Here is a 21,972-nt window from a genome sequence, read left to right as displayed (position 1 = left end):
ACTAGAAGCAGTCTTGCTCTCAACCCACTTGAGAGCCCAAGAGTTTTTTTCTGAATGAAGCTTGCCTGGAATTTTTCGAGTGTCAAAAATTTCCATGCTGTCTTCATTCTTCCTTGCCCCGTTTCCCCGAAGTCCTACGATATCCCCCAACGCGATCACAAGCCTCAAAAAGGTTCCAGGACAACCATGCTAGTTTCTATCAAACAATCCATGTACCCATGTGGCGGGCGTTGCGAGAACCGGAGCTTGGCAAAGTGGATGCCAAATTATCTAGCTAGGTTCCTCCCATAACTACCATCCATCCATTCGCCTTGGAGAATGACGTTGTTGAGTGTGGTGAACCCAGCTAGCCGAAATCCAAACTATATATGGGGGGTGGCACGTGATGAGGGTAGCCCCGCGGTATCCACCCAAACATAGTTTATGACCTCATCCGCACAACCAAATTCTATCCCCTGTTTCTGAAACCAAAACAAAAGGAACGCCGAAATAATGAGAAATGAGAAAGACTCCGACAAAACTAATTTCAGAGGGAAATGAAAAGAGGAGTTTGCCAATTGAAGAGGAATAAGGAAAATGTCCACAATTGATGTCACAAGGGACTTATCGGCTCTCTTTACCGAACAGGTGCATGTGACGCCCAACGCTGTTGCTCTAGAGGATGAAAAGAAACAATACACCTATTCTGAGCTTGATAACAAGGTCTCAGAGCTTGCTCTTCGTCTCCGCAAGCACGGCGTTGGTAGAAACTGCCTTGTTGGCGTGCTCCTTGGCCGCAGCGCCGACTATGTGATTGCCTGCCTGGCTGCCCTTCGTGCCGGTGGAGCTTTTCTTGTTCTCGAACTTGCGTACCCTCCAAATCTTCTTGCCGATGTTCTCGATGATTCGAACCCAACTGTTGTAATCACGAATCAGTATCAGGCCGGAAAAATCGACGCTCGCATCCCGTTAATCGTCCTTGATGAACAAACAACAGCAGAAACCCCCCTGGACGTTAAAGAGCTCCCCCAATTGCCTGCAGACAATGATTTGGAACGATATGCTTTCGTGTCTTATTCGTCCGGAACGACTGGGCGGCCTAAGGGGATCGTAAATTCGCATAGGGCACCCGTACTGTCATACAACCTCAGATTCGGTATTTCTGATCTTCAACCAGGTGACCGTGTGGCCTGCAATGTCTTCTTTATCTGGGAAATCCTGCGCCCGCTTTTGCGAGGTGCAACAGTTGTTGCAGTTCCAGACGATGTGAGCTATGATCCGGCTGCGCTGGTTGACCTCCTCTCCACAAAGCGCATCACGGAAACCCTGATGACACCCACGCTTCTGGCTGCAGTCCTCTCAAGACATCCAGCCCTTGGAGCCCGTCTCCCAGACCTACGTACTCTGTGGCTTAACGGTGAAGTCGTCACCACTGACTTAGCCCGTAGAGCAATCAAAACCCTTCCAAACACGCGGTTGTTGAATTGCTACAGTGCCTGCGAAACCCATGAGATCGCTTGCGGAGATATCAGAGACATGCTTGATAACGAAGCCCTTTACTGTCCTGTTGGGCTGCCATTATGCCCAAAGCAAACGTATGTTCTTGATGAAGACGGTCAGCGTGTGGAACCCGGGATTAGTGGGGAGCTTTTCATTGGTGGACCACTGCTGGCACGAGGATATATTAACCGTCCTGAAACCACTGCCAAAGCTTTCGTCCCAAACCCATTTGATACAGCGCCTGGCTCTGTAATGTATAGAACCGGAGATGTCGCTAGGCTCCTTCCCTCAGGGCTTCTGGAAATTAGCGGTCGCGTTGGGGCTATGATCAAGCTCCGCGGTTATTCAGTCGTTCCAGGAAAGGTGGAAAATGCTATAGTCAATCACCTTGCAGTCAGGGACTGTGCTGTGATAGCCCACGGTGAAGGTTTGGAAAGGCAACTGGTAGCATACATTGTCCGTGATAAAGAAAACTCCCTAGGACACCCAACTGTAGAAATCAACGAGTCAGGACACAGCCCAGCAGCACGGCGAATTCTTTCTCCATATTTGGCTCACTATATGATCCCAGCCTTGTGGGTTGAACTAGAGGAGCTACCTACTCATGAGGTCTCAGGTAAAGCCAACCTTAAACGTCTTCCGCCTCCTCCGGCACCTAAACCGGTAACAAACGGACACAAGATTGAAAAAGATCCAATCACCATCGACGCTATTGCTGAATTTTGGGCCGCAGTTCTTAAAATAGCACCAAGCGCTATAACCCCAGAACACAGCTTTTTCGATTTGGGTGGACACTCACTATCAATCGCAGATCTTGCTTCGAGGCTATCGAAAAATTTTGGTTTCCACATCCCACTTGGCCGTCTTGTGGACCCGCCAACGCTCGGTGGTCATTTGGAACTTGTACGTGCTGTAAGAGACGGACATACTGCGGCATTGCAAGCAGATTTGCCAGCTGTTCTCCGTGCAGATTCCACTCTTGAGGAGAACATCCGGCCTTCTGGTGCAAAGATATGCTCACTCTCCGAAGCAAATACAGTGTTCCTCACAGGTGCCACTGGCTTTTTGGGAGCTTTCCTCCTCCATGATATATTGGAAACCACCTCCGCCAAAATTATATGCCTTGTACGTTTCAACGATCCTTCGGGGGAAGATGGTCCTAGCGGCGTAGCCAGAATACGCAGAAATCTCCTTGATCTGGGCCTATGGCGGGACTCGATTATGGAACGCGTTGAGATCCTTCCTGGGAATCTATCTCGGAGACGTTTCGGTCTGTCTCCTGAGGCCTTCGAAGCGCTTGCTTCTCGTGTTCAGGTCATCATCCACGCCGCTGCCACTGTCAACCTTGTATACCCATATGCTGCACTACGTGGCGCCAATGCAGGCGGAACAAGGGAGATACTTCGCCTAGCTTGTTTTTCCGGCGCTACAGTACAATATGTGTCGACTAACGGAGTTCTACCGCCCTCTCAAAATAGTTGGCCTGAAGATGCTATGCTTGACGTATCCGAGGTTCCAGAGAAGCTGCATGACGGATACGGCCAGACAAAATGGGTGGCAGAACAGCTTGTGCTCGAAGCTGGTCGTCGAGGTCTACCGGTGAGGATATTACGAGCAGGCACAATTAGCGGTCACAGCACTACAGGTGCAGGTAACGCATGGGATCTCTTATCTGCATTAATTGTAGAATCGATACATCTCGGCTATGCACCTGATGTGGAGGGCTGGCGGGCGGAAATGACTCCGGTAGATTTTGTCAGCAGAGCCATAATCCATCTTTCCAATCAGACCCACGCCAATCGAGTTATTTTTCATCTCGGTGATCCAAACCCCGTCGACACCCGAACAGTATTTGATAACCTCAAGGACCTCGGATACCCCACCCAAAGGATAGGATGGGATGAATGGGTTGCATTGTGGAATGAGAAAAGGGGTTCTGCCAGAGGCGGTGATGGGGCTTTTACTGTTGACATCCTTCGCAGTGGCATGCCAACTGTCGAGTTCCTCAGGGGCATTGTGGTGCTGAACAACGTTGAAACCAGACCTTTTCATAGCGAAGTTGAACGCCCAAAGGTTGACATTGTGTTGCTCGAAACATACACTCGCCATTGGTTTGCTCGAGGATGGCTCCCACGCCCTTCATCCCGTAAACATTGCCTCAACGGGACTGCACAACCTGCACACAAAAGACCATTAAGTGGACGTGTAGCAGTGATCACCGGTGCATCCTCTGGTATTGGCGCGGCCGTTGCTGCGGCGCTGGTACGAGAGGGTGCACACGTTGCTCTGGGTGCACGACGCACTAAAGCGCTTGAAGCTATCAAGAGCACTCTCCCCCTCCGCGACAACAAAGCCATCATCCGCCAAACTGACGTAACAGACAAGGCACAGGTCGAAGCACTAGTCCACGCAGCCAATGAAGAGCTTGGTCCGGTTGATATCCTCGTGGTATGTGCTGGAGTCATGTACTTCACGATGATGCCGAACACGCAAGTTGAGGAGTGGGAGCGGACTGTCGACGTAAATTGCAAGGGTCTCCTCCACTGTCTCGCGGCCACCGTACCATCGATGCTTTCACGCGGAAGCGGTCACATTGTCGCCATATCGTCCGATGCAGGGCGTAAAGTCTTCCCTGGCCTAAGCGTCTATTCTGCCAGCAAGTTCTTTGTCGAGGCCACGCTACAGGGCCTGCGACTCGAGACTGCCGGAAAAGGCCTGCGTGTCACGAGCGTACAGCCAGGGAATACCGCTACCGATCTCTTGGGGATGTCCACGGATGCTGAAGCCGTCAAAAAATATGGTGAGCCGTCCGGTGCACAGATTTTGTATCCGGAAGATGTGGCAAACTCGATCGTTTATGCGCTACGACAGCCTCCGCATGTCGCCGTAAACGAAGTACTTATTGAACCTCGTGACGAGCCAATATAGCATTAAGGGGCAGAAGAAAAGAAAGAAGAGAAGAGGTTTTTCAACCAGTCGATATCTATCCTGATTCAAGGCGAGAAGAAGCAGAAGCAGGCGGAGGAACATGATGTCCCCGTCTAAGTCTATTGTTCTTTCAACAAAACTGACATAACCAGCCAAATTCCCATCCAACTGCCCACCTATTCAACATTTGTTAATAGTTTTGTTTCGAGATTCAAGCAGGTTAAAATCTCGCACATTTACATTTCTCCAGGGTCTCTTTTCCCTGTAAACCCCCCCTTCTCTTTCCTTGCGTAAGTGACCTCTCACTAGACGTTGATCATTTCTTCAGCGCTTAATCTCTCAACACCACTTCTGTGAGAGCAAAAAGCTGTCACAGTTATATACATATAGAACGTACTTAAACCAGTCATTCAGTGTCTCCTACTCTGATTTTGGACGTATAATTAAAACGTACTTCAAAGAATCTTGTGTTGAGAAAGGCGAAGCGAGTACAGCTGAGTTTAGAACACGAGCGAAGGAAAAACATGACCAACCTATACAAAATTCTTGCCAGCCAAAGACCAATATGAAATGAATGACCCTCAAACAACGAATGAAAACAAACGGAAAATCGGAAGCAACTTAAAAAAAAAAAATTATATATAATAAAAATAAAAAACCGGTTCAGTACGTAACTCAACAAGGGAACGAGCAATCCATCTGTCGAGTGCGCTGCCCTTGGTTTGGGTGGTTACCCATAAGGCACATCTCGCTTAACTCCCTCGGATCCCACCCTCCCTGAGCGCAATTCGCAGACCCAGACCTGACTTTGCTATTCCAGTGAGACGCGCCATAATCGAAATGCACTTCATTTTCGTTCTTGGCTTTAACGAGAAGCACGTACGGTAGCTTGCTTGTCATTTCGAAAGGCCTCTTTCCATTGATCCGTGGACCTAGTCCCTTGTTCAACTTATTATCTGTTTGACCAATGACAACCTTCTTACTATCGAACAGTTTGATCGAAGCATACAGCTGAGCGGGATTGGTGCACTTGTAGGTCTCGGTGAGGTGGAATGAGCATCTTCCTTTAGCATATCTACGTTTTGATAGCAACGTCGAAGCCCGATTGGCTCTGGCAGAGATTGTGTTCGACCTCCTCCAAGTCTTCTTCCCTTTCATCGGGGTAATCGACCAATTGAACGAGCCGCATTTCTTTGTCATGGTAGAACCGATACGGGCGTGTTGGCCATTTAAGTTGATGCCTGTTCTCCATCATCAGTGACATCCTGTTGTCTTGTTATGCTAAGCATGTAGTATAATCTAAAGATGAAATCTTACATTTTTTCCACCCGTTATTGAACGCATTTAGGCAATCAGTAGCAGAGCAACTCCCTGGCGAAGGGAAATATGACAAGACTATCTTCTTCTCTTTGTCATGGAAGGTGTTGTGCCGTGGGTTTTTAGTAAATGGAGAACCTTTGCAAAACTCTCGGACCTTTAATATGAAAAACCAATCCACATCAACCCAAGGACCATGTGGCGAGCAAAAATAATCACCGCCTGAAGCTCTTGAAGTTATTGGAAACGACGCCCTTTTTGCAAGACTATGTGATTCCTGTGTATTCTCTTGGCTATCGATGTTCTCGAAAAGGTCACCCCAGTCCTGCCTCTGGGACGGGTCTGTGAACGTGTCTGGTAGGGTGTTTTCCAGAGTATCTACAGCACGGGCGGGGAGGTCGTGTGAGGGGATTCCATATGGCTCGCTGGAAAGCCCGGTGTCGGCGGCAGGCAAGGCAAGAACAGACTTGGCTAAAAGGAGATAAAAGCAGAGATTGAGTGAAAGATGAATAACCATTGTCAGTATCGAGCAGAGGTGATCGTTTGAAGAGTGATTTGATTGATGACGAGATCCATTGTTCATTGAGCAGCTCGAAGCAATCCTCTTTATATGTCTCCAATTTCTAGATACCAACGATTCCCCATCACTTCTGTGTTTATTTCTTCTAACAGCTTTTCTGTTTATAGAACAGGTGTCAAAATTAGCATTCAGGGACCTATTAGAAATTAACCGGGCAAGTGTCCGGCGGCAGGTTACAACACCATGTCGAACTGCAAAATTCTGGCTTAGCATGATGTGTTTCCCCCAATTGTCGCCGGAGAACCCAGTCCATGTCACTTCGGCTTGTGCATTAGATCCAGGAATCTAAAGATTAACTATCCAAAGGCTGGGCAGGTAAAAAACGAGCCAGCGTCGTAGGGAGAACACTACTTGAAAATGTCAACCTCTAGGGTCCTGACCTTTCGGTATCGGTATACCGTATCATGGGGAATCGCCCTACATGCTTTTGATCGCCGCTCTCTGGACTATATAAACCAACCCCCTCTTCCCGCCGCTCGAGCATCTTCTCTCCACCATCCCTATTTTCCCTTTCTTTCCTCGTAATTCTCTTGTCTCGTATGTGCTGTGCCCATCCCTTCCCCTTGGCCCCCGCTGCTGGTGTCACCTGGCCCGGCTGTGGTGTTGTTAAGATATCTGAATAGCTAATGTAGCATCAAAATAGAGTTGTATATTCCCTGCATATATCTTCTTAACTAGTTAACTTGCTAGTAAAATAGGTAAGCAGCAGAAAACGTGTGTGACTAAGCGACTAGGCGAATACGTTAACTAACCAACTAGTTAGTTATAGTTAGTTAATGACTAACTAGTTGGTTAACTATCATTGCCAAGATCCCGACACTGTGCCTGAAACTGTTCTTGACATGGTGACCATGTCCACTTCTCCTCTTCCCTGATGCAATTTCGCCTCACTCTACTGTCAAGTTACTCTAAAATTATGTGCAGACTGAGCTCCACTTCTGGGATATCTGGTCTGCTCAGGGCTGTGACTGGTTGAGGTGCCCTGTTCACTTTGTTCATCTCAATTTCTTGTCACATACATGACTAGCTTTTGCTCCCACATTTCTATATTTGATGTTTTGAATTCTGGACTTTTATTCTATCAACACTGCTAATCTCATCCTGTCTGTGTCTTGATACTTGTTGTTCTTAATCTCTGTAACAGGCTAGCCGCTGAGAACAGCTAATAAGCTAACATGTGTAAAAAGACAGAAAGGAATCGTTAGAGGAGGAAAGAGGAAAACTGATCATGTAGAGGATTGGGCTTCCTTTTATAGAGAATATATATTAATAAATACAGAAGATCTTGACTGCAATAACAGTGACGAAAAAGAATGTTGACTTATCATCATCACAGTGTCATCTCTGATACTGTCAGATAATATCTTCAAGAACAGATTTTTAAACAAAATTCATATTACAATTAGTAACTTTTTTGCATATTATCTTGAGCCAAATATAAGCAGTCTTCATATTCTGCTACATAATGAGACTAGAGAAGAGCATCTTGAATTTCTTCTATAAGCAGTTATATGATAGTCAGAGAATAACATTGTGAAGATTCATCTGAATAAGCTCAAGTGATATTTATTGAATGTCAGACTTGTAAGAAGAATCTCTCAGATGAGAAAACAAGCACAGTCTCCTTTTTCAGAGTCTAGAAGATCATTATATCAGAAAAAGCTGCAGCAGTGCTAAATATAGATTCAGTAGACAGAAGTTAGCAAATAACTCTCGTTTCATTGCTGTCTTGTATGCTCGTCTTGCCAATATATCTGATTAACTGAGGATGGAGTATATGTGATGTGAGGCCATGTATTTACCTAGATTGTAAAGCCAAGCAATTAGAATCTGTCCAGCCAACTGAATGCTATGTATATGGTATTCATTTTAGAGTACTTCAAGCAAGCATAACTCTAGCAGAGGAGTGGTGACCTGATTCAGTCACTGGTCAGATGATAAACCCCTTTCCACGCTGTCCCACACCAGTAGTACATTTGCAACACAAGCAGCCCAAATACAACAATCCTCCAGAGACAAGATCACATACATCGAATTCCATATCATCGGAGCCCTGCCCCGACCAAATATCCCCATGGCCAGGATCACTCTCTTTCACACCAAAGGTGAAGTGAGGACCATCCAATATGCAGCGGTACGGGAACTTGCTTCAGTCAGTGCAAAATTGCGAGGTGAACCAATGTGAAACTCCCCTCAACAACCTGTAAACAAAGCTGATGTTCGCAGTCCGTTTCACCACCTGTGTTCAAAGTCGAATGCGTCGTGTGTAACTCGCGACTTTGCCATGGCCCTCTCACGCTACGTCACGCCCTAGCCTTACTCTCAGCGCATTACGGTTTAGAAAACGTGGATGCTACTAGGCGAGAGTATCAACAGCGTCTATTGCTACAGGTATCAGCGGAGATATGGAGGGCCAGGGGGCCAGCACTACAGGTGGCATTAGGGGAAATAGGAGTAGACTGCTACACTTACGCACATTCAGGAAGCGTCCAAAGCAATGGTAGAGGCTAATGTACCATCATTAAACTGTGTATATTCATCTACTCCCTTGGCTCTCCCAACCCTCTTCCTTGCCGCAAAGGTCTCGCATGAAATCTTGCTAGCCAGAGAAATTCCGATGCATAATCCGCTACACTTCCGGTTTGTTCAAGGCGCTGAAATTTGAATGACGGCCTAACAAGCTATCTGACATGATTGAATTACATCTCTAAATCACTGGTGTCTTAAATAGCACTGTCTTAACATCATGATTGCACAGGCACAGGCGAATGAAATTATGTTTATGACAACAGAAAGAGCACCATTCATGCATGACACAGCATTTGGCTTTACGGCAGCTGGGCGCTTAACTCTACTCTTGCCAAACGCTGACAACAACCTACCCGCTATGTCTAGTAACTACCCCAATCCGGTTAGTCCAGGAACTAGTGGGGCTGAAATACGTTTTATATATAAGTTTGATGTAATTCTCCAATTCTCCAATTCTCCAATTCTCCAATCTTGCAACCATGACTTATCAGCTGAGTGCTTCCTACTGTGCTCGATACAACATGTCCAAGCCACCGTTGCCTTACTTTCCTGGGCAAGAGTTTTGCATCCACCCTCATACTCCTCCTGCTCCCGCAACAGGTGAGGTCGTCCTGTCTTATGAGGGGGCATCGGAAAAGAGAAAGTACGCATCCTGTGGATCGTTGGTTGCATACTTAAGTCATCCTCCGTTGCCTGGATTGACTGGAAAGTGCACTATTCGACTAAAGGTGGTTGGACCTGTCAGAATAGGAGATCAACACAGTGCTCAACTTGTTACCGTCCACATGGTCGATAAGACTGCAGATATATCAGACTCGATACCAACATCAATAAGTATCTACTCGCTAAGCTCTATGATCCCCTTTCCTTTGACCATGAGCAAGATGATGTGGATCCTTTTCGCTATACGGACCTAGCATACTCTCATGAAACCGCAGCCTACCGACTGCTTTGTCCACTTGAAGGAACTGTCATTCCAAGATATTATGGGTCCTTTACACTTGAACTGCCAATTCCGAATAAAAAGAACTTCGCGATCTATCCGGTTAATCCTTATCGAAAAAAGTACCCCGGGATCTCAATGCAACGTCTCAATCCAACCAACTATACGCGGTCAGAACGTCAGAATATTATGAAGGCAATTGTCGATGCAGAATCTATGCTGTATGCTCATGATATATTACATAGAGATATACACCCGAGGAATGTTCTTGTGCTGGATAGTGCTCATCGGCGTGTGGTACTCATTGACTTTGGATATTGCGGGATTGGTCGAACTCCTTCTAACAGCCCTGCCGAGTGGAAAGCCAAATATCTGGTGTTCCCATATCTCCTTTGCTGCGCTGGGATCAGGGTTGGGGCCGTCATGCGAATTTTCATGAATGGATTGACTGGGACTGGCAAACTTGGCTTGAGCACTGTTATGAATTCACAAGAGCATCCATAACAGAACACATGCGGTCGATTTGGCTTCCAAAAATACCGTGTATATCACCGCCTCCACGTCCATCTGTATCTTCAGTGTGTTTCCCCGCACCTTTGCCGTTCTCCGGTTCCTAGAATTCTGACGTGCCCCTTTTTATCGACTAATACAAAGAGAACAAATAAGCAGATGGCCCGTGGTTTGGACTTGATTATCGATGCATGCGTTTTGCCCAACTTTCTATGGTTTATGTGATATCATTTTTTAACAGGATATGTGAAGAGGGAGGCCCGGTGGTGCCACCTTCATTTTTGGATAACTGTAGAGGATCACGGCTCTTCATTATAAATCATACCCACGTTCCAAGTGCGCGACATCCTCCCATCTTGACAGCCACTCTCCCTGCCCACCTGCCCATGAAGCGGACGGAATTCGAGCTGCCACTGGCACAGATCTATCTCCTCGTGAAGCTTCTGATTTGTCCGACCTCGGACGCCCTGGAGAAGATCAAGCAGGAGGATCGCGCCCGTCTCTCTCGGAGGAGAAGAAGTGCCGGGCGGTCGAGGAGCATATTGGCTCCGCACCGGGTCCTCTGACATGCCCTGCCACCTTGACAATATACCTGCGATACGCCGAGCGACCTCAAGTTCGCTATCCATCCCTGCATCAAGATGGATACGGGGAACTTTCACGAGTCACCCATTTACAAGTAACATAGCAGGACATACCACCCACCCAGAGATGTTGAGCTCCGGAGGAGGGTATTGTTGGTCTTTTGGCATTTTTAGTGCAGTGTGCTCAAAAATGGCCCAAGCAATTATGAATTTAGTCCCAAGTGATAAAGCAGTATACGTGGCGCTGGATAGTTGGACAAAGCTGACCGTGCGGAATAATTAACCGCGAAGGATGACTCCGCGCCATCCCAACCAAAGCAAATGTCAGTGACCCGGAAAGTATCTGAGTGAAATGGATCTAATTTGCCTAACCAGTCAGTCTAGTGCCAAGGGTACAACACCGAAATGGAACATATTGCATTATTTTTTATGTGGATTCAAACAGGCCCCCAAACCCGGGTCGGAAGTTTCCAGAGTTATGCGAAGAAACTCTGATCATTATTATGCTATTCTTGTGACTTTGATCAACCCCAAAAAGGGAAACTGCCCTGGTGCAAATTATGGTTTCCAATCTGTGCCATGACAAGCCCTATTTATCATCAATTCAGACACCGAGTCTTATTACCCGCTGTATCACCTTGAACAATGGAGCCAACTCCCTGCTTCTTGGCATGTCTACAAGACTCTTGAGACTCTCCTCCGCCTTCTTCGGTTGTATCCGCGAAGCCCCGTTGCACGTCTTGATACTCTGTTTCATCAGATAATGTCAATACATCAGAGCCGTCCAAGGTAAGGGCGGCCTCGGAAGCCATCTGGCACTGAGAGGTAGAAGTTGAGATTGAGCCTCTAAGTGCCTTTCATTTTGCTGCCCTTTATAAATTCGTCCCTCTTTTCCTTTGGCCAGGCTCGAGCATTTCGATATGCACATGCTCCCCTTGCTGAAACGTTTCCAAATTCCCAGTCATGCCCCCCAAGTATTGAGTTGGGTCATAATGTATTCAGGGCGACAGCCTGGGCCTTCGGGCTTGATGAGATGAGTTGTGTATAGCTTGAGTTGACCGCCATGGTAAGTCGACGTGGGAGTGTAAGCACTGTTGTCGTAAGTTGATCCGTCTTGTTGGTATGACTGGAGAGCATGCATGCCCTGAGCTCCTAGTGCACCGTCATAACAAGCCTGCCGTGTAGCCAGAGCAAGGGATCCATCAGGGTCTTTTGCTTCCAAAAAGAAATTCGGTGCCATCGGAAGATTATCCTGTGTTGATGGGATGATATAATCGCTGAGTTCATTGCGGATCTGATGATTGAGCTGTTCAGGACGCGCACCGTAGACGTGATCTGGCTTGGCCTAAGCCAGTGTGCCATCAGCTAAGGGGGCAAGATTTCCAAGCGGATATCCCCCTCCAGCGCATTTGGGATCATCGACATCACCTTCGATGATAGGAATCACTGACGTTGTGACTGGTTGTTCTTTAGATGCGTGGGTATCTACTCATTTGAATTTCCGGAAATGTTCATCGAAGAACTTCGATGGGGAAAAGGAGGGTCGGGGCCGGGCTAATGTTTCATTGATCTCCTTCCAGTTATTCGGCATTGCTGGTATCCGACCATCGGGATATTCACATCCATCAGGGCAAACGCCATGGTCAATTAGATTCTGCTGGAAGTTACGATTATAGGGTGTAGTGTTCGAAGCCTTGGTGGTATCCCTTGTACCTGCGCTTGTTGATGGAGAACCTGCGCGTCGCTTTCTACTTCGAGACCTTGAGCTCATTGTCTTTTCGAGGAAGTTTTCTGGTTTAGGATACTGGGCTATATTATCAGCAATGATGTATTTGCAGGGATTTTTGTAGTTAACGTACATTTCCAAGGTCAGTTAGGTCAGATCCTCCCAATCTGCAAGCCCTTTTTATCTGCTTTGAACAAGCGGGTGCACCATCTCCCGAACTTCGCACCCACCCGCAACCCGCCACCAGCTACACTCCAACCGGCAGACGTTGTCTCCGCAACAACAAACCCCAGATATGCAGCAAATACCACCATTTAGTAGTGTTTTAGCTATATCATGTGACATCTAGCTTCGCATCTTCCGTATCTTCTCGTAGCAAATCTTATGCCAAATCCCGCCCGCATTTTCTGGTGTGCTTTATCATCACTGTAGATCTACAGCTAATGCGAACCAGTTCCTTGACAGGTCCGGCACCAATCTGGGCCACACATTTCGCCCCTTTCATCAAGACCCTGAGTCGGGAAAGAACCTCAGATCAAGCACATTAGCCGAATGACGCAGCTTCATTTGGCCGCACCCCCATCTTACAGACTGTAGAGGTATACCTAGTTTAGCCGGCATTATTTATAGAGTCCAGGGATCAATTTGAACCGCCTCTGACAGGTCTTCCGTTCGTATGCACCTAGGTGTAGTTATTCCAGGTTACAAGCCTTTCATTCGGCGTCGGTAGGCGGACCAGGCCTCAAATGCCGAAATTCATATCTCCCCGCTGGGTATGAATGTGCGGACCGGAGGCTGCCATCGCATAACGAGGGGAATTGGTGCTTGCGGGCCTCAGCAGCCCACAAAGAGGCTCCAGTCCAGTCAAAATGCCTGGAGTAATTGACTAATTTTCAAGGGTTCGGGGGGGGTGAAGAGTCTTATTTCCGACAAAGATGATGACCGTCAGAGTCGGCAGTTGAAGAGAAGTGAACAGGGTGCCAGCAAGGAATAATGAAATGATCTAACCCTGCATAAAACAAACAGCCCTGAGAGGTCAATGGAATTGTTACTCTGAGTTAATTAGCACCGGAGAGAACTTCGCCGACACACAAGCCTCCAGTTCTAATGTGGATTTCCAAGTTCCAATAGCTCAGCTGTCTGATGTAGAACTCCAGAGAAGTCGAACAAAGCCCACGGACTATTTTTTGTTTGCGCCTTTTTGTCAGTGCATCTTCAGGGGCTGGCAGAGGAGCGGATCATTGGTTGTTTTAACTGATTACGTCGCATCCAGGGTTGTCCTTGTCATCAGCTGTTAGCAACTAATATCGTCACTAACACCTCGTGCAAGCATGGGTGAACCCGCTAATTTCTGCACAAACCCGCCTTTATCTCTGGGTAGTTTTGTTCAAGGGCAAGTCAGCAAGTTACCAATTAATTTGTCAGGAGTAAATCTCATAATAATTAATGATGTCTTCTGAGGAAGAAAGAAAAAAAACACCGCCTTCCCGTGGACCTGTTGTGGTGGGTCCTCCCCCTCCTGAATCTCCCCATCGTGGCCTGATCATAGTGCAGAGCACGAGAACAGACTCACCCGGCACCTGGTATCTCGTGGGTTGAAAACTCGTTTTACTCTTTCCCATCACTTTCAATACTTCTACCTCCTTGTCCCGGACCAGTTCATTTAATAATTGTCTGCTGACTCGCTGCGCAGAGACATGGAACTCCATTTTCCAAGAACTCCCATTCGCGCCGTCGACGCTAGAGACCTTATTAAGATACGTCTCTGGACAGGGCATCGTGCACCAAAGAGCCTGCATCTGTAATCAGTTTCAAGTTCAAAAAACACTCCAAACATGGCTTGCGCAACCACTATTTTGCTCCGTGCATTGAAGCCAGAACATAGCAATCCTCGTCACTCTCCAATACGATATACTATTTGCATTCATAGATGCCCGTCAAGACCTGTCAGAGCTTCACGTCGCGACTGGTCACGGAGGTCGAATCATAGCCTCACTACTCTTAGCCGCAGGCGCAAATATCGACAGCGGTCAATATATTCCAACACGACTCCGCTTATGCATGCCGTTCGAGCCGACCAACGTCAAATGGTCAGGTTTTCCACTGGAGCGGGGTGCGGTGGATGAGGCGAGCACATTGCCCTACAACACGGTCGCTGTACGGGAGTACTGGAAAGTTCCTGTTGGACATTGGACGCGGGGGGGGGGGGGGGTCTGAATATCTAAGAGCAAAATCCGTCATATGGGTTTATGCCGCTGCTTCTAATGGCGTACGGATTCGGGCCGTTTTCTCCTTGACAGAGGAGCGGATATATATGTCCGATCGAATCCCGATCGGAAGACGGTGCTCCATGTCATGCGTTCGCATTTCAAGCACCACGGCCCTCTGCTAAGGGACTGCACTGTGCATTGAAAAAGGGTGCGGATGTCGTGCGAGGGACAGCACGGGTTGGACTCTGCTACATGTGACTGCGACTCGTGGATCAACGCTGCTTCATGTGGCATCGGAGATGGGTCGGAGGTATGTTGCAGAAGAACTGCTGGCTGTGGAGCACACGAGATGAGACGGGATGGCTACGCCGCTTTCAACTAGCATGCAATATGGAACAAATAGACTTGAATGATTATATTGAACCATGCGAAAATGTGAACGGTGGCCCTTGAGTAATGGCGACAGGGAGGGCTTGCCTGCCCCATTCTTTCATTACTGAGCATAGAGTTGTTCCAGACGAACAAGCTTTTTGATATCATCCATACAGTCCGTAAGTCAAGTAACAGGCGGTGCATGAGCTGGTTTTGTAATCACCAGGGATTACAAGGACAAAGCCCTCGCAGGGCCTGGCGGAAACAAAAATGACTCTGCTTACCAAGGATCCGTTATAGTACTACTGTAGTATGGAACCTCATATCATTTTTGACGTGCATCCAAGGGTCCTTGATCTTCAAGGCTTCCTCCCGAACTCCTGAGTTTAAACCAATAAAGGAGTGATTCCTGTCAAACCCACTGCTGCGGCAAGGCTAACAAAACCGTCCTTGGCGGCGATTCCAGCCTCTCTGATGTATATATATATATATATATACGCTCTTTGTACAGTAGTTGATTCCATAATATTTCTCAGAACCCTTGTCTTTAACTAACTCTAATCTTAACCCACCCGCAACCCTGGCGTTGAGGACTATAATTACTTAGTTGCATATTACTGATATAGTTCCATCTCTATATAACCTCATCAAGAATTAGGGGCTAGGGCTAGTGTTAGTGTTAGTTAAAGGTAAGGACCTGAGAAATATGATAAAATCACTACCGTCAAGAGCATAAGATGAGCGTTGAGAGGTATTATGACTTGTTGGTGTATGTAGTTCTCCTGAGAAGGTGTCTTGGTCCGAATGTTTCGATTAACCGTTGCCCCAGCAGCCGCGCCACCGCGGCAGATACAGTTCGACCAGCCTCGCATTCAATCCAATACAACAAGAGATAAAACCACGCGGACGATTTTTCCAGCCCAATTTTGAAAACCACATCCAACTTTTTTAAGAACCACGTTCAACGGGCCGGCGAAAATTCCAAGATTTCCGGAGGGGTGGAACAAACCAGAACAAGATGGATTTCAAGGGTTTCTATGCAAGATCTAGGATTCCATGTCCTTGACAACAACCCGATTAAAAAATATGTTTCCTTCTTTCACCGGACTCTGGAAGGGATTCAATCGGGCATCATTAATCAGGTGGTTCCAGTGAGGGATTCTTCTCTCCATGATGTTCCATCGTCTCCTTCCAGTCTCCACAATCCCACCACATTTCTCGCATCTCGATTTTCCCAGCCGCAGCAGCATCACGTCCGTACCGCACACAACCCCTCGTCGAGATGCATTGTATGCGGCCACGCTGCGCTACGAACGTGTGTGCTACTTGGCTTTCAAGCACAGCGGATATTCAAGGGCACACCCTTGCCCTTGTTCAACCTATTTTTATCTCACGATTCTGTCATGGAATATCCTGCTGATGGAAGGTCAACTGCACAGTCTCGGAGAGAAGCAAGATTTCGCGAACATTTGAACTTCTTTGTCCTCTCGCGGAAATTATATGTCTCTTTTAAAAGATTAAAACAAATCAATGGTTGTTTTGAGAGATTTTTATATATATACATTTTTTTTTTTTTTTTTTGTTTTTTCCCGCGCTTGCAATAATAAACAAGCGAGCGAATAATCTATCACGCCTCCAAGGGCCAAAGTCCCCCGAATCGTCAACGGTTCTAACTCAAAACAACCCATGAGCTGCAGTTTTTGCGATAAAGCCCCATCTCCAGAGCGATTGATCCGCGGTCCAAACATTGAGTATTTTCCCGAATCGACTCCTACGTCTTTTACTCCGTAGGCGATCCCTGGTTCTTCAACCCGCTGCCCATGGGCCCATGGCCAGGTTAATTTTGAAGTTATTATTTCAAGCGATCACCCAATCGCTCGACACACGGGTGTCTGTTCCCGTCATTTTAATATCTTCCCCCACAGAGAGACTGAAACCGCCGCAAATCACAGCATGGAGAGGACTGCCCAATCATACATAGAATGGGTCCGATCCTTGCATTGCGATGGGGTGCTTGGCTGGGCGCCCCAAGTTGCCCGGACAATTACCGGCTCATCTCTATGGTTCGTCAGCAACAGTTCATTCTTGTGCTGCGGGTCAGCTAGACCAAGAAGAGTGATGATGGCCCAAAGGTGACAGGGGGAGCCTTAGCACATCAAGCGAACCCTGTAGGAGTTTGTTGGTTTGTTGACCAGTTGAGATCAGGGATTCAGTGCTTGCTTGGGGGATTTGTGGCTGGACTGCGAGCACTGCCCAAGCCATCAAACTCGCCTTCTGCTCCTGTTTCTCTGTCTGACTCTTTCTCTTTGTTATGTTTCTTGTTTCTTCCTCGCTGCAAGGTTTTCGTTCATTTCATTTCATTTCATATTTACTCACCCTGAGTTGCTTTGGGAATTTCACTCCTTAGATCTTCTTCCACCTTCAGTTATTCGTGCATACGTACATATATTCGGGCTCGTTCCAAGCAAATAAATTAAGATACCTGATACAGAAATCCACAAATCCACAAATCCACACAGCAATCATAATGCATCTGGTTAAGGCTCTCGTTGCGAGCGCTCTCCTGGTGGCCACCGCCGTTGCCCAAGGCATCTCCTTCACCAGTTTTCCCGACAACGTCCAGGTCGGCGAGCCTGTAACTGTCACCTGGACTGGCGGTACTGGTGCTGTATGTTTAAAGAGGGCTCCCATCTTCGAGACACAGAGCCAATTTCTAATCATATCCATCTAGCCCGTCACCATCACTCTGCGCAAGGGACCTAGGGAAGACCTGAGGGACGTTCAGGTCTTGACCAGTACGTGCATCCATTATCCAAGCTCAACCCCCAATATACTAACAATATGCAACCACAGCCTCCGGCAAGGGCGGTTCCTTCACCTGGACGCCTGATTCCGACCTCGCAAATGGCAACAACTACGCCCTGCAAATCTCCCAGGGCACTGATGTCAACTACGGCTCCCTCTTCTCTATCAGCGGCGGCTCTGGCTCCAACGATGACAAGACCACCTCCGCTTCTGTCACTACCACTCAAACCTCGAGTCTCAGCCGTTCCGCCATCACCCCAGCCACCACCACCACCACCACTACCCATGCGCCAACGACCGGAACCCCAAGCGGCTACCCAACCGCTTCTCTCAACAAAACCACCACTGCTGGCCCACGTACCCGCACCACCTCCGTGATCATCACCCCTTCCGGCCCTAAGTCTGCTCCTCCCACACCCACGCCAACTACTGGTGGCGCTGCGGTGATGAGCAGCTCGTTCGCGCTGATTATGGGTGTGTTGGCAGCGTTTGCATATTTGAATTGAGTTAACCCGTATTGATTTATTAATTAATTATTAATTGACTTTTTTCCTGTTCATTGGAAAATTTTTTGTTTCAATTTTCTAAAATTGTTCATTTGGAGTGTTGTTTTAATTTTTGTTTTTATGTGTGGATGTTTTACTTCTTTTTCCAGGGGAAGGAGTTTTGAGAATGTGGGGAGGAGATGGTGAGCGAGAGCGAGGCGGCTATACCCTTCCCTTCACTGAAAGAGAAAAGCAAACGAGCAAAAATTATATGGCTGTGTTTCTATTATTTTAACGCTGTCTTGTACCTCTATCCTGTTTACCTACTCTTTACCTACTCTTTTGCCTCTTTTCTTTGAGAAATTATCTCCCGATGGTCTCTGCACACCGCCTCGTCTTGTCGTTTCACCTACGTATGAACAGTCCTTGATACCTAAAGCGGTGCCCGCTACATGCAACTGTTGTACAACCAAATACGACATTGGGAAATCCCAGAGCAGTGGAATGGGATAGGGTTACGGAGTACGTGCTTGTGCTAAGAGTTCGAAACGGGTGGGAAGAGACGGCGATGAAATAAGGATGCTCCGCTCTGCCAGGATGGCTGGCTGGCCGGCTGGTTTGTATCTCCGCACCGCATATGTAAAATAGTCGATACCTCATCCGTCAGGAGTCCCAGGAATTAAATCAGAGTTATAATATATATCTTTTGTTAGAGAATGGTAAGGAGTGCGGATGCTTCTTTTTCACTGGTTTTTGTTGTGCTGTTCTTGACTGTCCCATGGATTTTATGTATCCTATATATTGTCCCCCTTGCTCTGACATACTCTGTTTACATTACACACATCCAATCATTGACAGCTGGGCAAATTCCCAATTGAACAGAAATATGATATTTCCCTACACGAATATGGGGGTATCTTCCGTAGGTGATACCATGGACATGCTCAACCCTACTTCCTCATATGTTTCCCCCCCGTTTTTACTGTATTGTTGCCGCCTAAGGAATGACGCCCTGGAAACTGGAAGTGTGAAAACCATATACCATGAAAGAGTTGAGGACCTCATAGGTGATATTACGAGAAGAAAACCCTACTTAAATCGCTCTTAAAGGAAGATTTCGCGATGTTTAATCGTAAGGGTGTATATTCAACTACCTTTTCTTCCTTGTGAAGAAGCATGGGTTCAATGTGTGTAATGTAGCGGTACAATACATACATGCCGATGTGACTTGGGGTAACCACACATTTATATATATGTAGATATACTGCACATACTCCGTGCATTTCTGTGCTGGAAAAGCTTCCTGGCTCGCGGGAGAACGAGAGAACTGGAGAACAAGCGGGGAAATTAGATTTCTGGGGACGGAAAGGGGTTTGGGTTTTACCCTTTTAGATGAGACTTTTTGGTAGCCCCAGATTGTTCGGTTTGATCTGCGTGCGGAGTAGATCTCAAGTCCAGAGCAGGGTCCCAATCAACGATCATACAGAGAATTAAGGAATCTGATAGCAGGTGGGTTTATGGTCCCTGTGAAAGATAACGATGTACGGTATAATATTGTTTGTGCACTAAATAGATTGAATCTCCAAAGAAATTCTTCAAACAGGCTGTAGTTAATTTTAGTACCTCTTTTGATTTTTGTGTGGATGCTGACATCACCACCTGAACGACGCATCTTGGGCTGCCAGATTCTTTTTTTTTTTTTTTTTTTCTTTTTTCCTTTTTTTTTTCCCTTTCTCATCAGCTAATTACAACACCCATTTCACTCGACCACAACACTTCCCTCATTTCAGTCAAGCACATAGTTATTTCATTCTCTCTGCGGGCTGTTTGTTTGTTTCAAGCCTTCTCTGGAGTCGGCTTATTTCTTTCTTTCTTTCTTTCTTTCTCATCCCACACACGCTCTCTTTTCTTCTATCCCAGATGATTGTTAGTGAACCAGGATCAAGACTCTCTATCTCACTCTCTGCAGATTGATCTTCTCTCTTTGATACTGTTTATATTAACTCTTCATACATACACCTGAGCATCTTGATGTACTGGTCTCACGACTTGGTTTCATTGCTCAGTTTCGTACTTGTGTTTGTGTTCCTGTGTAGCTCCCCCTGTTCGCATTCTGACTGCTGCAGACAAACCCTCCCAATTGAATCCAGTCACAGGCTAACAACCAGCATTACTGCTCTTTTCCTCCCCCCAGCCTGCCATGTCTCGCCAATGAAGAAACAAAAAAAACCACCGCAGTCAGACATAACTCAGGTGTGGAAGTTGGGCTTGACCTCCTTTGCCGGTATGTTCGGATGTTCGGATATCAGCCATCTCCACCACTATCCCACACCGGGCTGCATTCTCCAGCCTTCAGTCTCCCCTCCCTTGCCTTCCCCCCAAACCCCAGGCCCAATTGCCTTCCTTTAGGTGCCTCTCATGCCCCCTCCCCTCTGCCGTTGCACAAGTAGAAAAACAAAAAAGAAGGGGAGGAACAGAAAACAGAGGCTAAAAAGGACAGAGTCCCAAACAAGAACAGTGCCTCTTATAATGGATCGTGTCAAGTTGGTCAAGAACAAATTTGGTTTCCGCAAGATACCCAGTGCTAATTCTTCTCCTCTACCCGTGGTTGTGAAACATTCAGCTGCAGAAGCCCCCCAGATCCGCCTAGCCGATGTCGAAACCCAGCTCAACATGCATCAGTTCAATGGCTTCTTCGAATCCGCTGCTCCCGAGCGGCTACAACAACAATCCCAAAGCCTCCAGAATGGCACAAGTGATGGCCCCCATGAAAACTCTTGCGGTGAGCCTACTGCAGCATACACAAGAACCCCCGTCGTATAATTTATTAAAAGGCATATAAAACGGCTACTAACAGATATACCTTGTTCTCTTTGCCTGCCATTTAGTATTAGACACTGCCACTACCCGAACCGCCCCTTCCGCTACCGCAACATGCAACGGAGAATCACCACAAAACCCTGAATGGTCTTCTGCCGTTGGACACGCGATGACAGGAAAATCTGGCCGGGTCATCCACAATCTACAAGAAGACATAGCCCGCCTGACACGGGAATGCAGTCTCCACCGCTCTCGCGCAGAGGAGGCTCAACGAGTAAATGAAGCTCTCAGACTCCAACTGCTGAACGTAACGGACCGGCTGCGCAATTCCGAACAAGCCCACGAGGCACACCTGATTTCGATCGCGCGTAAAGATAGGAAGATTGAAGAACTGAAAGCGGAGCTGCAGGGGGAGAAGGAAAGACGGCTTAAAGCCGAGGATGATGCGCGGAGGACGAACCAGCTCGCTGCCCTGGAGCGGGATGAGCACCATCGCGCATTCGCCAAGGCAAATGAGATTGCTGCACAGGCGCGGAATCAGTATGATACGCTCTCGCGCATGCGGGCTAAGGAGCAACTCGAGTTTCGGATGAGGCTTGATGCGGCCCGACGGGAGCTGAGGGAGCTGTGTGGGAGGGAGGTGGAGAGGCAACGGCAGCTGACGCGCTTTGATGTGATTATCGA

The 21,972-nt window shown here is 47.4% G+C and overlaps 10 protein-coding genes across 10 annotated transcripts in view; 6 read left to right on the top strand and 4 right to left on the bottom strand.

The window, feature by feature from the left end:
* Positions 1-576: 576 nt before the first annotated feature.
* On the top strand, positions 577-4,407 carry PAAG_04835 (NADP-dependent L-serine/L-allo-threonine dehydrogenase ydfG; the record flags this gene model as incomplete). The annotated part of the gene is made up of 1 exon (XM_002793260.2): positions 577-4,407. One exon carries the CDS (start codon positions 577-579, stop codon positions 4,405-4,407), a length of 3,831 nt encoding a protein of 1,276 aa, XP_002793306.1.
* Positions 4,408-5,082: 675 nt separating this feature from the next.
* Positions 5,083-6,241, bottom strand: PAAG_04834 (hypothetical protein; the record flags this gene model as incomplete). Its single annotated transcript, XM_015845391.1, has 2 exons — positions 5,083-5,648; positions 5,725-6,241. 2 exons carry the CDS (start codon positions 6,239-6,241, stop codon positions 5,083-5,085), a joined length of 1,083 nt encoding a protein of 360 aa, XP_015699617.1.
* Positions 6,242-8,378: 2,137 nt separating this feature from the next.
* On the top strand, positions 8,379-8,969 carry PAAG_04833 (hypothetical protein; the record flags this gene model as incomplete). Its single annotated transcript, XM_015845390.1, has 3 exons — positions 8,379-8,438; positions 8,531-8,695; positions 8,787-8,969. 3 exons carry the CDS (start codon positions 8,379-8,381, stop codon positions 8,967-8,969), a joined length of 408 nt encoding a protein of 135 aa, XP_015699616.1.
* A 343-nt stretch (positions 8,970-9,312) lies between these two features.
* On the top strand, positions 9,313-10,974 carry PAAG_04832 (hypothetical protein; the record flags this gene model as incomplete). Its single annotated transcript, XM_015845389.1, has 3 exons — positions 9,313-9,621; positions 9,669-10,253; positions 10,582-10,974. The coding sequence occupies 3 exons, from the start codon at positions 9,313-9,315 to the stop codon at positions 10,972-10,974; spliced, it is 1,287 nt and encodes a 428-aa protein (XP_015699615.1).
* Positions 10,975-11,469: 495 nt separating this feature from the next.
* Positions 11,470-11,682, bottom strand: PAAG_11937 (hypothetical protein; the record flags this gene model as incomplete). Its single annotated transcript, XM_002793256.2, has 1 exon — positions 11,470-11,682. One exon carries the CDS (start codon positions 11,680-11,682, stop codon positions 11,470-11,472), a length of 213 nt encoding a protein of 70 aa, XP_002793302.2.
* Positions 11,683-11,831: 149 nt separating this feature from the next.
* Positions 11,832-12,110, bottom strand: PAAG_11936 (hypothetical protein; the record flags this gene model as incomplete). Its single annotated transcript, XM_015847499.1, has 1 exon — positions 11,832-12,110. One exon carries the CDS (start codon positions 12,108-12,110, stop codon positions 11,832-11,834), a length of 279 nt encoding a protein of 92 aa, XP_015702889.1.
* A 249-nt stretch (positions 12,111-12,359) lies between these two features.
* Positions 12,360-12,731, bottom strand: PAAG_11935 (hypothetical protein; the record flags this gene model as incomplete). The annotated part of the gene is made up of 1 exon (XM_015847498.1): positions 12,360-12,731. The coding sequence occupies one exon, from the start codon at positions 12,729-12,731 to the stop codon at positions 12,360-12,362; it is 372 nt and encodes a 123-aa protein (XP_015702888.1).
* Positions 12,732-14,431: 1,700 nt separating this feature from the next.
* PAAG_04830 (hypothetical protein) lies at positions 14,432-14,722 on the top strand (the record flags this gene model as incomplete). Its single annotated transcript, XM_002793255.2, has 1 exon — positions 14,432-14,722. The coding sequence occupies one exon, from the start codon at positions 14,432-14,434 to the stop codon at positions 14,720-14,722; it is 291 nt and encodes a 96-aa protein (XP_002793301.2).
* A 2,983-nt stretch (positions 14,723-17,705) lies between these two features.
* Positions 17,706-18,489, top strand: PAAG_04829 (hypothetical protein; the record flags this gene model as incomplete). Its single annotated transcript, XM_002793254.2, has 3 exons — positions 17,706-17,846; positions 17,910-17,973; positions 18,032-18,489. The coding sequence occupies 3 exons, from the start codon at positions 17,706-17,708 to the stop codon at positions 18,487-18,489; spliced, it is 663 nt and encodes a 220-aa protein (XP_002793300.1).
* Positions 18,490-20,997: 2,508 nt separating this feature from the next.
* The window catches only part of PAAG_11934 (hypothetical protein), a gene marked incomplete at both ends in the record, with an annotated part of 1,167 nt that continues 192 nt past the window's right edge, over positions 20,998-21,972 (top strand). Inside the window, 2 exons of the mRNA XM_015847497.1 lie at positions 20,998-21,250; positions 21,357-21,961. Of these exons, the coding sequence (XP_015702887.1) occupies positions 20,998-21,250; positions 21,357-21,961 (858 nt within the window). The remainder of the gene's footprint in view (positions 21,251-21,356; positions 21,962-21,972) is intronic.

This window comes from Paracoccidioides lutzii (genome assembly GCF_000150705.2).
Source record: "Paracoccidioides lutzii Pb01 unplaced genomic scaffold supercont2.12, whole genome shotgun sequence".
Classification (NCBI taxonomy): domain Eukaryota; kingdom Fungi; phylum Ascomycota; class Eurotiomycetes; order Onygenales; family Ajellomycetaceae; genus Paracoccidioides; species Paracoccidioides lutzii.
This window is presented reverse-complemented; position numbering and strand designations above follow the sequence as displayed.